The sequence below is a fragment of the Doryrhamphus excisus genome, linkage group LG16 (genome assembly GCF_037039965.1).
Source record: "Doryrhamphus excisus strain RoL-2023G ecotype Guam linkage group LG16, RoL_Dexc_Guam_v1.1, whole genome shotgun sequence".
Taxonomy (NCBI): Eukaryota; Metazoa; Chordata; class Actinopteri; order Syngnathiformes; family Syngnathidae; genus Doryrhamphus; species Doryrhamphus excisus.
This window is the reverse complement of record NC_136372.1, coordinates 5,082,688-5,098,707: the sequence shown is the minus strand read 5'-3', so window position 1 is coordinate 5,098,707 and position 16,020 is coordinate 5,082,688. Positions and strand designations below refer to the sequence as shown.

The following is a 16,020-nucleotide window of genomic DNA, read 5'->3' as shown; positions in this document are numbered from 1 at the left end:
CTCACTTTGCCACATGCCGCCACTTGGGGTTGCCATGGTAACAGCTGCCTTTGCTGGAGTGTCACGAGAGGTGACAATTCTTTCAAGATGGCTGCCGTTGTAATTTCATGATTGTCATTTACAGTATAGTACAAAACTATGGCCTTATCTTTATGTGAGCTTGTCTGTTAAAATGCTATACAGTTAAGAAATTACTTCTGTCGGCACGTGTGATGCTAGCTACAATTTTAATTGTTGGCGGCCATCTTCCGACTCGAGTTATTTCGGATTTCTAATTTTTTTGTTTTTTTTTTTACATGACGCCATTAGTGTAGTGCATGAACGGTGATGACTTACCCCCTCACTTTGTCCGGTGAGCAGAGTTCTGGTCGGACTTCGGTGATGAGGAACGTAGGTGAGGCCAATTAAGAGTTTATGACTCAAAACAATGCGTTCAAAGGAGTAATACATTGGCATCACAAAAATTGTTTCAGAGAAAAATAAAAAATGAGACCTCAGAATCGCGAGGCTCTAATTTCTCTCCCGTCGTATCACTACGCGTCCATTGATGTGTATGTGCTCCACAGCAGACCATGTAGAAATACCACCAAGTTGTCATGAATTTAAAAAAAAGTTAGGCTCGTTTCAATTTAATAAGAGCTTTATTTGAAATTTTACATATAAAAACTACATACAATTTATCCATCAGGATTAAAAGCACATTGAAAAGTTGGCAAAAAAAAAAATTGGCACCAAGATTGTTAAAAGACAAGTTAGTCCGACAGCTCCATCTTCTCTTGTTTGATGTTGTCTGGAGAAGGACAGCAGATGTGTTTTAGTTCATATTGGATATGTGCATATTAGGATAGGATTTAAGCAATATGTAGTCTTAAAAAGGATTAATCACATTCTTGGAGGGGGAAAAAAAAAATCTAAATACTGTACCGAGAAAAGGTATTGATGAGTTTTAAAAATATATAAAAATCAATCAAACACAACACATACATGTAAAAAATTAATTGTTATTTTTGGATGGGACAGATTACCATACAGCCATAACCAAATTTTATGCATTATTGGCCTAAATGAAGCATTTAAGCATGAAAGTGGTTAAAATGAACGAACATACAAGGCATTATACATAAAATGTAGTGGCACACATTGGCCACTAGATGTCACTATTAAGCGCCACACTAAAGATTTCCCCCTCATATTTATGCAATTTTCTACAAATGTACATTTTTAGCTTATATAATGTAAATAATGGCAAAGTGTTTGATTCATTAAAGGACAGAATAGTTGTACATTTTGAGTGATCCACCTACCTGCCGTTTGTTCTTCCTTCATCCGTTCAATGACACACTTCTTGATCTCCAGTCCAATGGCTCTGGACAGGGGAGGAGGCACGGCATTGCCCACCTAACAAGATGACCGTTAAGACACCATGTGACCACTGTAGCATGCGTGCACCTTTTTTTTGTAAGGACCGTGTGCTTTTCTCACCTGTCTGTGCTTGTCCAGGACGTTGCCGAAGAAGCGATACGTGTCTGGGAAGCCCTGAGAGCGTGCACACTCCCTCACGCTGACGACTCGATGCTGCTCGGGGTGGAGAACGCGACCCTGTAAAGTAAGTGAGTAAAATTAAATGAGGTTGCCTACAGCCGCAGCTGTTCATGCCAATGGCGAGTTATTTGTCGGCTGTACCTGCTTCCCCATTGGCTCGGGGTTGGTGACCGTGGTGCTGAAGAAGCCGTCCCACTCCAGCCGGCCGTAAAGCCCCGCCCAGTGGTTGTGGCGGTTTCCCGTGTGTGGCAGACACCAGGGGATCAGCGTGTTGAACTGCCTGTCCGCCGGGTCACATGGCTTCCCTATTATTAAGAGTACCAATCACGTTAATAACACTCATGTCGGCTTATTCTAGAATGTAAATATTCCGCTTTACCTCCAGCACAGGTGCAAACACCTCTTAGCGCTCCCGTGCTGCTGCGGCCATTTTTTTTATCCGGGTGCGTGTAGCGCAGTTTCTTCGTCATGGTGCCGTCCTTCAGGCGCACCTCGATGTTGGGCAGGTCCCTCCAGTCGGAGCCGGGGGCCAGGGGGATGTGGCGCATGCGGCCCTCCACCAGGGCGCTCATGTCCTGGCGCAGGCACACAAAGAAAGAAACATTAGCATTATGCTATGGTTCACTTTGACGCGGCGTCGAGTCCCAGACGCTCACCTTGCAGATGTGATCCTTGAGGATGGGCTGGTACTGGGTGCCTCGGATCTGCCTCTGGAACCACGACTGTGGTTCTCCGTTGTAGGAGATCTCCAAGGCGGAAGCCCCGTTGCGGATCTCGGGCAGGTCGGACATGGTGTCTCTGACTGTGATGGTTCTATAGATTCCGCCGTTACCTCTGAACATACATCACAGTACATTTTGTGAATACATATTGCATTATCATTATTTTTTTTTTTTATAGTTGGCCATTTTAGTTGGCTTAACTCATGCTCGTAACCTTTGAACTTGACTTTTATCTAATGGTTATTTTATACCCTGTACCTTTTGTTTTGGCTCTTAACCAAATGTCTTTATAAACTAAACTAAAATAAGCATGTGTAAACATAAGGTCATTTTAGTTTTTATTAATGTTCTTATATATTTTACTTTTTATGTTGTTAATTGGGCGGCACGGCGGTCAAGTCACAGCTAGGAGACCAAGGTTCAATTCCACCCTCGGCCATCTCTGTGTGGAGTTTGCATGTTCTCCCTGTGCATGCGTGGGTTTTCTCCGGGTACTCCGGTTTCCTCCCACATTCCAAAAACATGCTAGGTTAATTAGCGACTCCAAATTGTCCATAGGTATGAATGAGAGTGTGAATGGTTGGTTGTCTATATGTGCCCTGTGATTGGCTGGCCACCAGTCCAGGGTGTACCCCGCCTCTCGCCCCAAATCAACCTGGGATAGACTCCAGCATACCAGAGACCCTAGTGAGGCAAAGCGGTAGAAAATGAATGTTAATTCTATATTCTTATTTTATAGGTTTTCATATTTTGTATCCCATATATCCAGGTTTTCCTCAGTGGGGGCCCTCTGCACTGGGGGCTGTCTCTTCTCCTGGGGCTCACCGACTAGGGTGCGTGGGAGCTCTGTGGCGGTGCCCCCACTGCAGCGCCATGGGTCCTTTGCCTACCTGTTTGGGGCATTCCGGCCTGAGCTGTGTGCAGCCCCCCAGCGCAGATGGCAGCGCTTCCTGATCTGGTTTCTCTGTACTCGTGTGTGTCTTGTTGTTTTTCTTCTTTAACAAATAAAAGTACTTTGTGCTACATTTTATGTATGAAAAGTGCTCTACAAATAAAGTTTGATTTGATGGGTAGAATGACTACAGCAAGCAGCTGTTTAACTCTGATGGGGGGAAAAAAACAAACAAACAAAAAACAGCCACACCTTACTCACTGATGCTGTGCACACCGAGGTAGCTTAGATTGCAAGGTGTGCATCCAGCACTTCCAATAATGCCTTGCACACCGCCACTTAGCGATGACATGGTTTAAGTAGCGTTTTTAATGTAAGCAAACCGTACCGTGTGACGTTACTGACATATTTCTTCTCATCCACCACCACGCTGAGGGACACGGCTCTGGGAGCGAACACGTGGAGAGGCTCGGGATAGCGTGGTAGCTTCTCTCCGGGAGCAGCAGCCAGGATGATGGCCCTGCGACGAGTCTGCGCCACGCCGTACTGTCCCGCCTGTTTCACAAAAGGATAAAAAAAAAAAACATTGTCGAGGTAAGGTCGTAGGTACTACAACACAGGATGATTTGCATGTCAAATTTAACACTTTTATGCAAAATAACCATATTTACTGACTTAATTTCCAGTTAAGTCACCTAAGATTGACAAAAAAAGCTAAGAAATCTGTGTTATAAGTACAATTAAAGACTCACTAAACATCTCATGCAATAGTACCCTCAAAAATATACAAAAGCTGCATATTAAAATAAAAAAGTATTAACCTGAAGAACTCCAAAGGTGCATTGGTAGCCCATCCTGACAAGACAGCGCAGAGTGAGCTTGAGGACCATGGAGCTTTTGAAGGACACAAAGTTCCTCACGTTCTCCAGCAGGAAGAACTTTGGTCTGTAGTAGTCACAGTAACTAAACACAAAACATGTGTTAATTGTAATTAGGCATTCATTTAATAAAAAGGATCAATGATGCAACTTTCATCTCCTTTACCTGAGGTAGGAGACCACCAGCGAGTTCTTGAATTTTGAGTAGGTGCGAGAGTTGAAGCGGTTCATGCCGCTGAAGCCTTGGCACGGAGGTCCTCCGCAGAGCATCTCCACGTCACCCTTCTGAGGCAACTTCTGGCCCAGGGAGTTGGTCTTCTCGCCTGACATGACCAGCTTGAGCAGAACATTGCAGTCCTCTGTGAAGACGGTGGTGCCTGGGTTGTTGAGCCTGAAGGCCTGCGCCGCCGGCTCCCACATCTCGATGGCCCACTCCGTATCAGAAATACCTTACACACATTAAAAAAAAGGGTGGATTATGTAAGGCAACCTGCAAGGATCAGAACTAGGGCTGGGTTAAATGGTTATTTCTTTAATCGATTAATCTAGAAAATTTTCCATGCATCGATTAATCCCTCAAAACAAACCACAAACACATGCACAGGTAATGGAAATGGTAATGTCCAAAAGGAGTAGGAAGAAGCAAAGTTTATTAAATCCCACCCCTCCATCTGGTACTTTTACAAATCAGTAACTGTTACATTTGTTCACTTCCTGCTTTCCTAATATAGTTTGTTTTTTTGTCTGTTTTTTTTGTCACGTACCAAAGTACCGAACAAATGAACGGCCCATAAAATACCCGTTCAGTCCGCCAGCCGTTTTGTTCATGACCGACACAGCACTAGTTGGCGAGATGTTGAGTTGGAACGAACGTGAACTCGTCACGGGTCTATGCACAGGGGGAGATCACAGGCTCACGACCAATTGACCGAAATGAACGGATCTTTTTACTGAATGAAGCGGAATGACCCCATTCACTGAAATGAACGGTTTTGCCCACCACTAATTCTGAGTGGGGCTGCACGGTGGATGAGTGGTTAGCACGCAGACCTTACAGCTTGGACACCCGAGTTCAATCCCACCCTCGGCTATCTGTGTGTGGAGTTTGCATGTTCTCCCCGTGCATGCGTGGTTTTTCTCCGGGTATTCCGGTTTCCTCCCACATTCCAAAAACATGCTAGGTTAATTGGCGACTCCAAATTGTCCATAGGTATGAATGTGAGTGTGAATGGTTGTTTGTCTATATGTGCCCTGTGATTGGCTGGCCACCAGTCCAGGGTGTACCTTGCCTCTTGCCTCTTGCCTGAAGACAGCTGGGATAGGCTCCAGCACCCAGCACTTAATGATTGTGAGTGAAGGCACATCGACTTGCAGTTCTTGTGTGTTTGTATTTTCATCCCCAGCCCTAATCAGAACGTTCAATAGTAAAAACGGTGAGCTTTTACCAGCTTGGTGGAAGCCTTCAGAGAGTCCTCCACAGCCTGAGAAGACGTCCAGTGTGCGGTACTTCGGCACTTTGGGTGGCTGTGGATCAGTGGGCTGGTCTGGCGTTTCCTGAACTGATGACTTCCCTTTGCCTTTCCCTAAAAACCCAACAACAGTTACACTCCAGTAGAGACCGCCCGATAATGGGAATATACTAGTCTCGTCTTACCTTTCCCTTTGCCCTTCCCTTTGCCTTTGTGCACAGCAGAGCGAGCATGGTTAGGAGGATCCTCGAAGCTTTTAGATTTGGCGTTATAAGCCTGCGGGAAGATCAAGCGCAACATTAAACTCTGCAATCGAAATGTGTTCAATCAACAGTGGAGATGCGGTACCTCCAGGAAATAGAAGCGGTCAGGCCCTCCGCTGGAATACTCCTGGGCCGTTTCATTCAGGTCTTCTCCGTATTCCACCTGACAGCGGCCGAGCACCTCCGACATGCTGACAGTGACCTCCTCGTCGCTCCAGTAGAGCTGATTGATGTCGGTGTGGTAGCTGGCTTTCACCCCCTTATGCGTGTTCTCAGGCCTAACATGATGAATTAAGTTTCATTCTTTGGCTTTTTGATTATGGGGGGAAAAAAAAGGATAAATTTTACCTGTAAAACTTGTACAGTCGCAGTTTGACCTCCGACATGTCCGCTTTGCCGTTGCTGCGCCTGTGACAAAAGATCTCCTTAATGCGCCCGATGCGGAACGGGTCCGGAGCGTCCAGGTTAGAACCCTTGATGTAGTCCGACGACTTCCTGTAGTATTCTGGATACAAGTCCTCGTCCACATCCTCTTTCCTGTGGGAGCGCTTCACCGGGCTGGCTGCTTTCACACTGAAAAAGCACACAAGAAACATACTCAGCATGGCTATGTGCACAGTAAATGGTATAATGGATTTTACCAGCAGAGGGCGCAATTGATTCAGGCACAACTTGATTTATGCCTAAATTGGGGCTACAGTAGACTTCAAAATATAACTTAAAAATAATTTGTAACCTACAACTTCCCTGTTAAATGGAGTATTATTTGGCTTTATTTGATGTTATGCAAATTTGGAGCAGGAGGGGATAAAAAAGTAAAAAAAAAAGTAAATCAAATGACATTTTGAATTAAAATCACATTTAAAAAGTATATTAAATACACATTTATTTTTTTAAAAATACAAAAAATGAACCCAAAATTCAGGTTCAAAATAGAGAATTTAGAAATTCCATTAAAACAAAAATCATAAATCATTACATTTTTAATTATAAAGCAACAGTTTCCCCACCCTAATGAAGTTTTATTCATTCATTATTTTCATGCTTGTAATAAATTAGCTTAGTTATTCAAATAATGCATGTCTGTAAAGTAGATGGTGCAATATTTAATAATCACCTGAAGTGAAAAGCCTCAGGGGGCAGGTAGACGCCATCTCCCACCCTGAAGTGTTCTCCTTTAAAGCAGGCTAAAGCGTAGAGAGCCTTGGAGTCGTGTTCTTCGTTCAGGGGCTCGAAGGCACGAGGCGTGGCCTGCTCTTCGTGTTCTTTAATCCTCACGCAGCTGCTGCAAAATCTACATTTAAAAAGAAATTATAAATAGATTAGAGCGGAGAGACGCCATATTTCAGAAGCTCGTAGGGGACCGCCTCACTTGAACTTGCAGTCTTCCGATGGCGGGGTGTTGGGCGGCGTTTCAAAGCGGGCGAAATCCGTGTCGTACCAGAACTGATAGAAGAAACTCTTCCCGTCGTCTTCAATGACCTTCACGTCCACATCCGTGCCGCCCTGACGCACACGACAGCAGTAGTTAAGATCAGCTCGAAAATGACACCACTTGTGGCGGACTCACCTCCATGAACCAGTTGTTGGACGGCGCCCTGTAGGTGACGTTGACTTTGCCTTGCACGTAGCTCAGAGACATGTCCTCGCACTCGTCCACCATGACCAGCTCCAGAGGATCCGAGGACTCGCCCAGTACCGTTTGAGTGCCGCGGAGGAACCAGTGAGCGTGGAACATCTTGCCGTTGTTGTCCTCCCACAGCGCTGTGATCCTGGTGGACACGCACGTCTTAGGAACATGAACGTTTGAGGGCTTGTTTCATGTTAAAGTGAGTACTTTATACCTCGCCAGGTACAAAGGCGAGGACGCGTCCTCCGAAGACACGGAGACACAATCGCCCAGTTCCAGCTCTTCATCGTTCACACAGACTTTCTTGTAGAACTGCTTCTTGGCCTCGCTCTAAAAGCACCAGAATATAAATCATCATCATCATCATCACGCATGGAAGCGAATGTTAAAACAAAGCAGTACCTTGATGGGCTCGCCAATCCACGTCAGCTTGCACTGCGTCTGCTTCTTCCTCTTCACCTGAGACGTCTTCTTGCTCTTCTCCACAGGCAGGTCCTCTTCCTCGACATTCTCGTCATCCTCAGCCTCCTTGACTGCCAGGTTTGGACACCTGGAAAGCCAGAAATACACTTAACTAAATGATCCAAAAGCAACATCTAAAATACATGAACTACAAATACATGGCTGTAGATGACCACAACGTATGCCACAGGGCACAATTTAAGATATTGGATAAGAACATCATAAGTCACCTTCTTTGCTTGCAAGCCTGCTTGCTTTTGCCACTTCCTCCAAATTTGATCATGTCCTTGCAGGCGGCACACTTGCCACAGTCTGGAGACTGGCAGACCTAAAAAGGCGTTAAATGGAAGAGAGTTGTGAAGAGAGGCTGTTAGGGCCAAAATTGGAAAACTTGTACCGTTAATGATTCGGATTGCATGAGAAAGAGGACAAAAAAAAGTGGCTTTTTCACACTGTATTAATATATCGTATACTGCACATCACAGTAGCAACAGAACCAATGTTGTAATCGCCATTGAGCAAAGCACTAGGCTAGCATAAATACGGAGTTTAACATGTGTGTGTTACACCATCAGCTCAATGTTTTAAAGTGCATGTAGAGGCTGCTCTAACAGCTGTTGGATGCTAATGCCACCTTGGAGTTTAAAAACAAATACATATCAGTAGGCTGCCTACAGCCACAGCTTTGACATGGTGCCAATTACAGCCATTTGACCATATCCCAGTATAGGAGACACGATGTTTAACTGGAACATTTACTGTAATCAAATACATTTTCATAAATAAATTGTGTGTGTGTGTGTGTGTGTGTGTATATATATATATATAAAAATAAAATGTCAATGACTCACTTCACAGACGCCGCACCGCTGCCGTTTGATGCCACCGCTCTCTTTGTCGTCCTGCTCGATCTGCTCCGAGAAGAAGGCATCAAAGATCTGGTAGACCAGCTTGGTGGTGGTAGCTTTAGTCGGACCCTTGCTGTCCTTCTCAATCTTGGTCGGGTGACGGATGGCCTGTCGTCTGGCGGCTCGCCTGCAGACAATAAAACCTTTCACGTTGCAGCCGTGTGTACATTTAAAAAAAAAAAAAAAAAAGGCGAGCGGGTGGCTATGTGATGCAATGCCATGATGATGCAGCTGTCCATCTATGACACACAACAGCATCCAGCCATGCAACACAGACAGGAAAAAGCTGGAGGATGAAGAGCAGCTTGGCAGGCCACGCCTGTAATCTTCACTTTCAACTTTAAAATCGGAGCAATACTGAGGCTTTCTACATTCATTAGCAGGTGTACCTAATGAGGTGAAACGCTGCTTATGCTTAAAATGACCACCAGATGACACTACTACACACAAAAACTACAATGTAAAGCCCAACAAATACGGCGAGTGAAAGTAGAATGGTATTTTCCCATCCATCCATTCATCTTGTAAGTGCTTCTCACATCACTTCATCACACAAGGCAATGCGTTGAGGCCTACCTACCAGTACAACAGCATGCTGCATTAGGAAATGTCAAAAGGAATGCCACACGTTAGTGAACGCTTCCATTTTTTTTTTTTTAAAGACTGCAGCGAAGGCGTAGCTTTTGTCCAAGATACTGTAAATGCTCCAATTAAAAAAATCGGTTAGCCGTCAAGTGTGTGGAAGCACAAAAGCAAACGACGACTGGGGTGTCATAACACCGGCTGTAGTTATGGGACTGCAAGGAAAGCATGCTTTATCATTAAAATGACATCTTATTCTTCTACCGTGTATGCTAGCTGAACCCACTTCATTGAGAGGTCTTGATCATGGTAGTGTGCCATTTAGAATGTGCAACATTTTGTGTAAAAACGTCAAAGTAATTGGGGAAAAAAAAGCTCATTCTGGGGCAACAACCATCTTCTGTAATTTCTTAGAATAGGTTACCTTTATGGTTTTTAAGGAACGTTGGGAAATTTTCATAGACTATTATGGTGTTAGCATGTTAAAGGTAGCATATTAGCATTGGTAGCATGCCAACATAAGCATACTAGAACTGTTTGCAATTTGCCTGAATATGAACTCAAGCAGACATTTAAAGCTAGCATGCCAAAAGTAGTATTTTATGCCATTTGCATACGCCATTATGCTGGGTATCAAAGTCAGCATATTAGCATTGCTAGCATGCAATTTTTTTTCAGCCATTTTCATAGGGGACACACTATTTTGCTAGTTGTTAGCATACTGGCATGTTTGTTGAATATGAACTTAAGCAGACATGCCATCACGTTAGGTGCTAGCATAGCAGCATTTTTTTGCCATTTCTATACACCATTATGCTGGGTGTCAAAGTCAGCATATTAGCATTTCTAGCATGCCAACTAGAAAATGGCTAGCATACAATCTTCGCTAGCCATTTTCATAGGGACACACTATTTTGCTAGGTGTTAGCATACTGGCATGTTTGTTGAATATGAACTTAAGCAGACATGCTATCACGTTAGGTGTTAGCATTGCTAGCATGCCAACATTAGCATAGTAGCATTTTTACCATTTTCAGACACAATTATGCGAGGTGTTAACATGGTAACATAGCAAGCATGCTAACATTAGCATACTAGATGGGTGGAATGATCCCAGTGTCAACACTATCGATAGTGGGCAAATTGATCCTGGTGTGTGTGTGTGTGTGTGTGTGTGTGGGGGGGGGGGGGGGGGGTCAAGGGCCGGTCCATTAAAAATCCACCTGAAATATCTGTTTATTGTCCTGCTGTATTTTACGTAGGGTCGCCATCACTAGCAGCTTTATTGATATCCGAGTGCGCTTAAAGTGGACTCGAACCTCATCAGTGGTATGAATGCTGGCTGAGAAGTTTGCTCCTTGCCGCTATCACAACATTGGTTCCGTTGCTGCTGCTGTGGATTATACCAATAAATGACCATGTGGTTTTTTCTCTTTCCGCTTTTTCATCCACGCCAAATCACTATTAAACGTTAAAAAGTTAGCTTATTCCACTAGATTGTAGGTAAAACGTCACGGCTATAATCAGAGCATTTACGGTAGCTGACGTAAACCTGCAGTGGGGGGAGGGCGCCATACCTCTTGCCCAGCGTGACACCAGCCAACTTGATGAGGTCACGCATGCAGGGAGTGACGATGATGGGCTGCTCGTCCGAGTCGCCCGCCTCGTCGTAGCTCTCTACCTGCTCTACCACAAACTGGGCGTGGCGCAGCAGCGTGTCCTCGGTGAAGCAGTTGAAGTTAAGACCACATGGGGGCACTGTGGTCTGGAAATTATTGAACGATATTTTAAAAAAGTGCACAAACTTGGCAAGTCTGAAGTGCTGAAAGATGTTTGAGGCATCTATGTCCTCACCTCGATCTTGTTGAGAAGGTCCTCATAAGTGACATCCGGATTCTTCTGAAGGAATTCCACCACAATTTTGCTCATGTAGATCTTTTCCTGCATCAACGCAAAAATGGGCGAGTACTCCTCGCTGGGATGCATCAGGATGTAGTCGGCAAACGCTACCATGAAAAGAAAAACAAAACAGATAGAATCTCTAAATCAGAGTGAGAACCTTAATGTGGAAGAAGAACAGCTGCAATACCTGTGGTGAATCCAATAAGAGCTTTTTCTCCTCCATCAAATCCAGTGATCCACCAGGCATTGATGGGGCCAAGTTTCTTTGCAGGAACACCACCTTGACACACAGGAAACAATGGATTGCATAAAAATTGTCATATAATTACATTTTGCGTGCCACTAATTTAATAGGGATCGCATATATGGGGGGTTTTTCGGGGCCGATACAGATTTTTTTTCCCATCACCTTTAGCCGATTTTGCTTTTGCAAGTTTAAACAAATATTTATTGAAATGTAAACAGTCCGCAGACCTCACAGCTAGGAGACCAGGGTTCAATTCCACCCTCGGCCATCTCTGTGTGGAGTTTGCATGTTCTCGCCGTGCATATGTGAGTTTTCTCCAGGTACTCCGGTTTCCTCCCACATTCCAAAAACATGCTAGGTTAATTGGCGACTCCAAATTGTCCATAGGTATGAATGTGAGTGTGAATGGTTGTTTGTCTATATGTGCCCTGTGATTGGCTGGCGACCAGTCCAGGGTGTACCCCGCCTCTCACTTAAAATCAGATCGTGAGGATAAGCGACATAGAAAATGGATGGATGGAATACAAAATGATTCCAGAACCATGTTTTCCCCTTTTACATGTAATAAACCATTTACTAACTAACAAAGGCACTGATTGTGTTTATTAATGTGTCCCTGAAAGGAAACCAGTCCGGTCTTACCATCCAAGCAGGGGTTGTCGTCATAGATTGGTTTGACAACACAGCTGAAGTAGAGCTCCACGTTCTTCTCGATCAGGCCCGAGTCAAACGGACAAAGATGTCCGCGCTTGTCATACACGCTGAAGGAGGGGGAGAGAAAACAAAACATGACACTTTGGCTTGAAGAGTTAGCGAACTTAATTCCTCACCTGAAGTTTGTGATCTTGTGCTGCGGCAGATCGTCGTAGCTCTCGAAGCCGTCTTCGTTGGCGTCGAACAGGGAGAGGCGCTCATCTGTCAACATTTCCGGCTCGTCCAGCTGTGGAGAGGACATATTTGTATGAATTCGTCATTATGTAGATTTAGGCTTAGGTTTAACTGTCTCACCGCGTTGTCGGGATCCCCTTGAAAGAACTTCAGGTCTGAATCGTCCAAATATTGTCTGCAATCTGGACATTTGGGAGGCGGAGTCTAAAAAACAAACAAGATGTCTGTCATGACTTCCTAAAGTACTATTATCTGAGTATTCATGTTTTACCTTTGCAGAAACCACAGTCTTAGTCTCAGGTTTGGCTTCTACAGGAGCAGCTCTGTCAACATAAGACTCATTTTAGTAACCACCACTTCACGGAATCGCCATCATCAAGTCTTCATCAGAAGGAACTTACTGGTCGTCTGACTCTACTTTAAGACGCTTCTCCTCTGGAGACTACAAGACATGTTTAAAATACGAATTAGGTAAAGTGAGACACTGTTTAAACTCCAGCCAGGAGGAGGAAGACCACTCACCGCCTCATTGATGTCCTCCTCTTTCGCTTCACTTTGTCCATTTGTGGCTTCTTCTTCTTCTTCATCGCCATTCAGGTCAGCAGACTTGCGTTTTTGACTGGAAAATAAGGAGTTGAGGGTTTTAATACATTTTATAGTCAAATTTAGCTGTAAATACAAATGTTGTAATCATTAAAAAAAAACAGTTCCTGTAATGGAGGATCTTTTCGCAATTTAAAATCAATAAGAGCAGAGCGTTGCTGTCATATATAGCATCTTTGACTTGTGTTTGGTCGAGTGGTTGGCACGCAGACATCACAGCTAGGAGACAAGGGTTCAATTCCACCCTCCGCCATGTGCATGCATGGGTTTTCTCCGTTTTCCTCCCACATTCCAAAACATGCTAGGTTAATTGGCGACTCCAAATTGTCCATAGGTATGAATGTGAGTGTGAATGGTTGTTTGTCTACGTATATGTGCCCTGTGATTGGCTGGCCACCAGTCCAGGGTGTACCCCGCCTCTTAGGCCCCAGCACCCCTGTGAGGATAAGCGGTTGAAAATGAATGAATGAAAACTCGTCTCAGCAGGCTGCATGTCGTCTGAGTGGTTAGCACTCACAGCTAGGAGACCCGCGTTCAATTCCACCCTCGGCCATCTCTGTAGAAAATGAATGAATGACTTGTGTTTTTGCAGTAGAAAGCATTTTTGTGATGGGTCCTTAAACGCGATAATCAATATATTAGGGATCTTTGACAAGTATTTCTGGACTAGATATTGACAGAGGAACACTCTTGCCGAAGAGAACATCTTTGACTAGCATCTAAATACAGCAGAGGAGCTTTGATTTGCGTTTTTGCAAATGGTCTTTAAATGCACAGTGGTCCTGGTTTATAGACAATATTTAATTGGAGTTTTTGCGGTAAATTCTTAAAAAACAGCAATGTACTCCTGTCAGAGGATCTTGAGTTTTGTCATTTAGAAGATCTTTGACAGCTATCAATTTGTTATGGGACAACTAGCAATATTGTCAAACTCAAGCAGGCTTAAGGATTTAGCAGCTAAAAAGTATACAAGTGATAGAGACGTACACTTTAGAGAACATGGACATGATGGTTGGTTGCTTGCCGCCACTTCTCGTCACCCTCGAGCTGGCTGGAGACTCTGGAAAGTTCAAGATGCGAAAATTTAGGTAAAGTAGTTAAATTCCAACGTTAGACTCAAACCTAACTCAAGCCTACTTTTGCTGTCAGCTTTGCTCCTGCGGCCGCCTTTCCCTCGCATACTCGGCGACTTGACATCCTCTTCCACATCCATGCTGGCGTCACCCTCCTCTTCGTCATCCTCGTCTTTGTGGGCGCCGTTGGCGTGGCCGTTGGTTTTTCCTTTGGGCTCGCCGTTTTCCAGGTGGAGCTCCTTTCCCAGCAAAGCTTTCACTTTGGAGACGTAATCATTCTGGAGGAGATGCATACAACTCAAACCACCACTGTTTGAACCCGGCTTATTTGTAGTACAGAAAATAAACAGAAACGCACCATGGAGATTTCAGAGCTCTTCATCTTCTCCTCCAGGCTTGTAAGCGCGTCCTGAGCGTCAGCGTGCAGGAAGTCCTGCACCAGTTTGAGCTTCTCCTTCACTTGATCCTGTGTGGAATTTCTTGTTGATTAGTCTGGTGTATGACGGCAGCCAGCAGAAACGCTGGTGATTCACATGTGACCATAATAATCACCGTCTATGCTTATTTAATACCTATTATTACCTTTCTTTTGGTAAAAATTTAAACATGTATCTAACCAAGCACACATTTTATTGGGAAATTATGTTTATTTATTTATTTTACAATAGTTGTGTGTGTAGTACGTCTATATTATATAAACTTATGTGTGTGTATGTGTCTTGTTGTATTTTTTTAACATGTAAAGCACTTTGTGCTACATTCTATGTATGAAAAGTGCTCTACAAATAAAGTTTGATTGATTTCTGCTCAGAAAACCTCTTTAACCGTAATGGACTTGAACACATCTGAGCATTACTATTGCTCAGTAGCAATTTGTACACAATATAGCAACACTCACCTCGTCTGAAGAACCATCCTCGTCCAGCACCTGTAGCCTATAAGCGATTAAAAAATAAGACAAAAATAACACTCAGGTTAGCTTGACACGACTTTGAATCCTTTCTACCATCTTTTGTTTACCACCGGTTTCACAGTGGCGCCAAATCCCCTCCACATACACACACATTGACAGGCTGTGGCGCTAAAGAGCATGCTAACTAATTGGTGCTGATGGTCAGGTGGCCACATGCTAACGCAAGTAACGAGCTATCAACAAACAGGTGGCCCAAATATAAAATGACGGCTGGAGGGATGTGTTCGCTTTATCGACTCGCCATCGTTCTTCACAACAACGTTAGCTAGCAGCCAGGTTATAAACACTTACCTTTTCCTGACATCCTCTGGCAGCAACAGGGAAGTCCGAGATGGCATGCTAAGATGAAAACCCCCGTTTAAAATCGAAGTTAAAATGGCTTTAAAAGCGTCTAAAAGCAGCTGCTGGCAGCGAGAAGACAAGGCAAAGAAGCGAAGCTCAGCCTAGCATGAGTCCAATGGATGCTATAAGCAATTGGCGCGCCTGGGCCGTCTTTTCGCGCGGAAACCTGGGCGTTTCGGACTGTACCACCACAGAAGCCTACGGGTAATACAATACCCTTATACTACATCTAGTGACGTGTTAAACCACACCGAAGTACACATCAATATATTATATACACTATATATAATTAAACAAACAAAAATGTGCATTTTGTATGTTGTTATCGCTTCTTCTCTTGTATAATCATGGCCAATATGAATGAACCCCCCCCCCTAAGCTTTTACCGGAAAATGAAGTCCACCAACAACCGGAAACAGACATTTTTGTTTGTAACGTGACCAAAATTAAGAATAGAATTAATATGAATATCAACAATATGAATAATTGACATCAGTGATATTATACTCTACCAGGTGCACTATTTTATTATAAAATGATGTAAAATTTAAATTATAAAATTATTTTAATATACAACTACTTCATATATTTGCACTCATTTATTTTTGCGTGTTTTTGTACTTTTGAATTCATTATTATAAAAT

The 16,020-nt window shown here is 43.8% G+C and overlaps 1 protein-coding gene across 2 annotated transcripts; it reads right to left on the bottom strand.

The window, feature by feature from the left end:
* Nucleotides 1-628: 628 nt before the first annotated feature.
* dnmt1 (DNA (cytosine-5-)-methyltransferase 1) lies at nt 629-15,534 on the bottom strand. 2 transcript variants are annotated; one of them, XM_078797121.1, is made up of 35 exons: nt 15,326-15,534; nt 14,960-14,996; nt 14,420-14,527; nt 14,126-14,339; nt 13,976-14,048; nt 12,908-13,004; nt 12,787-12,827; nt 12,657-12,708; nt 12,506-12,589; nt 12,328-12,437; nt 12,140-12,258; nt 11,438-11,530; nt 11,203-11,354; nt 10,926-11,113; nt 9,347-9,361; nt 8,710-8,893; nt 8,089-8,186; nt 7,799-7,946; nt 7,611-7,726; nt 7,337-7,538; nt 7,139-7,272; nt 6,884-7,060; nt 6,115-6,339; nt 5,852-6,044; nt 5,689-5,779; nt 5,480-5,617; nt 4,201-4,483; nt 3,978-4,119; nt 3,545-3,711; nt 2,199-2,376; nt 1,922-2,117; nt 1,684-1,847; nt 1,483-1,599; nt 1,305-1,398; nt 629-790 (listed from the first exon to the last, which is right to left on the bottom strand). In XM_078797121.1, exons 1-35 carry the CDS (start codon nt 15,370-15,372, stop codon nt 753-755), a joined length of 4,515 nt encoding a protein of 1,504 aa, XP_078653247.1. In that variant the 5' UTR covers nt 15,373-15,534; the 3' UTR covers nt 629-752. The 2 variants fall into 2 exon arrangements, with proteins under 2 accessions (XP_078653247.1, XP_057905947.2); XM_058049964.2 differs by lacking the exon at nt 9,347-9,361 and having other exon boundaries at nt 15,326-15,533.
* Nucleotides 15,535-16,020: the final 486 nt, after the last annotated feature.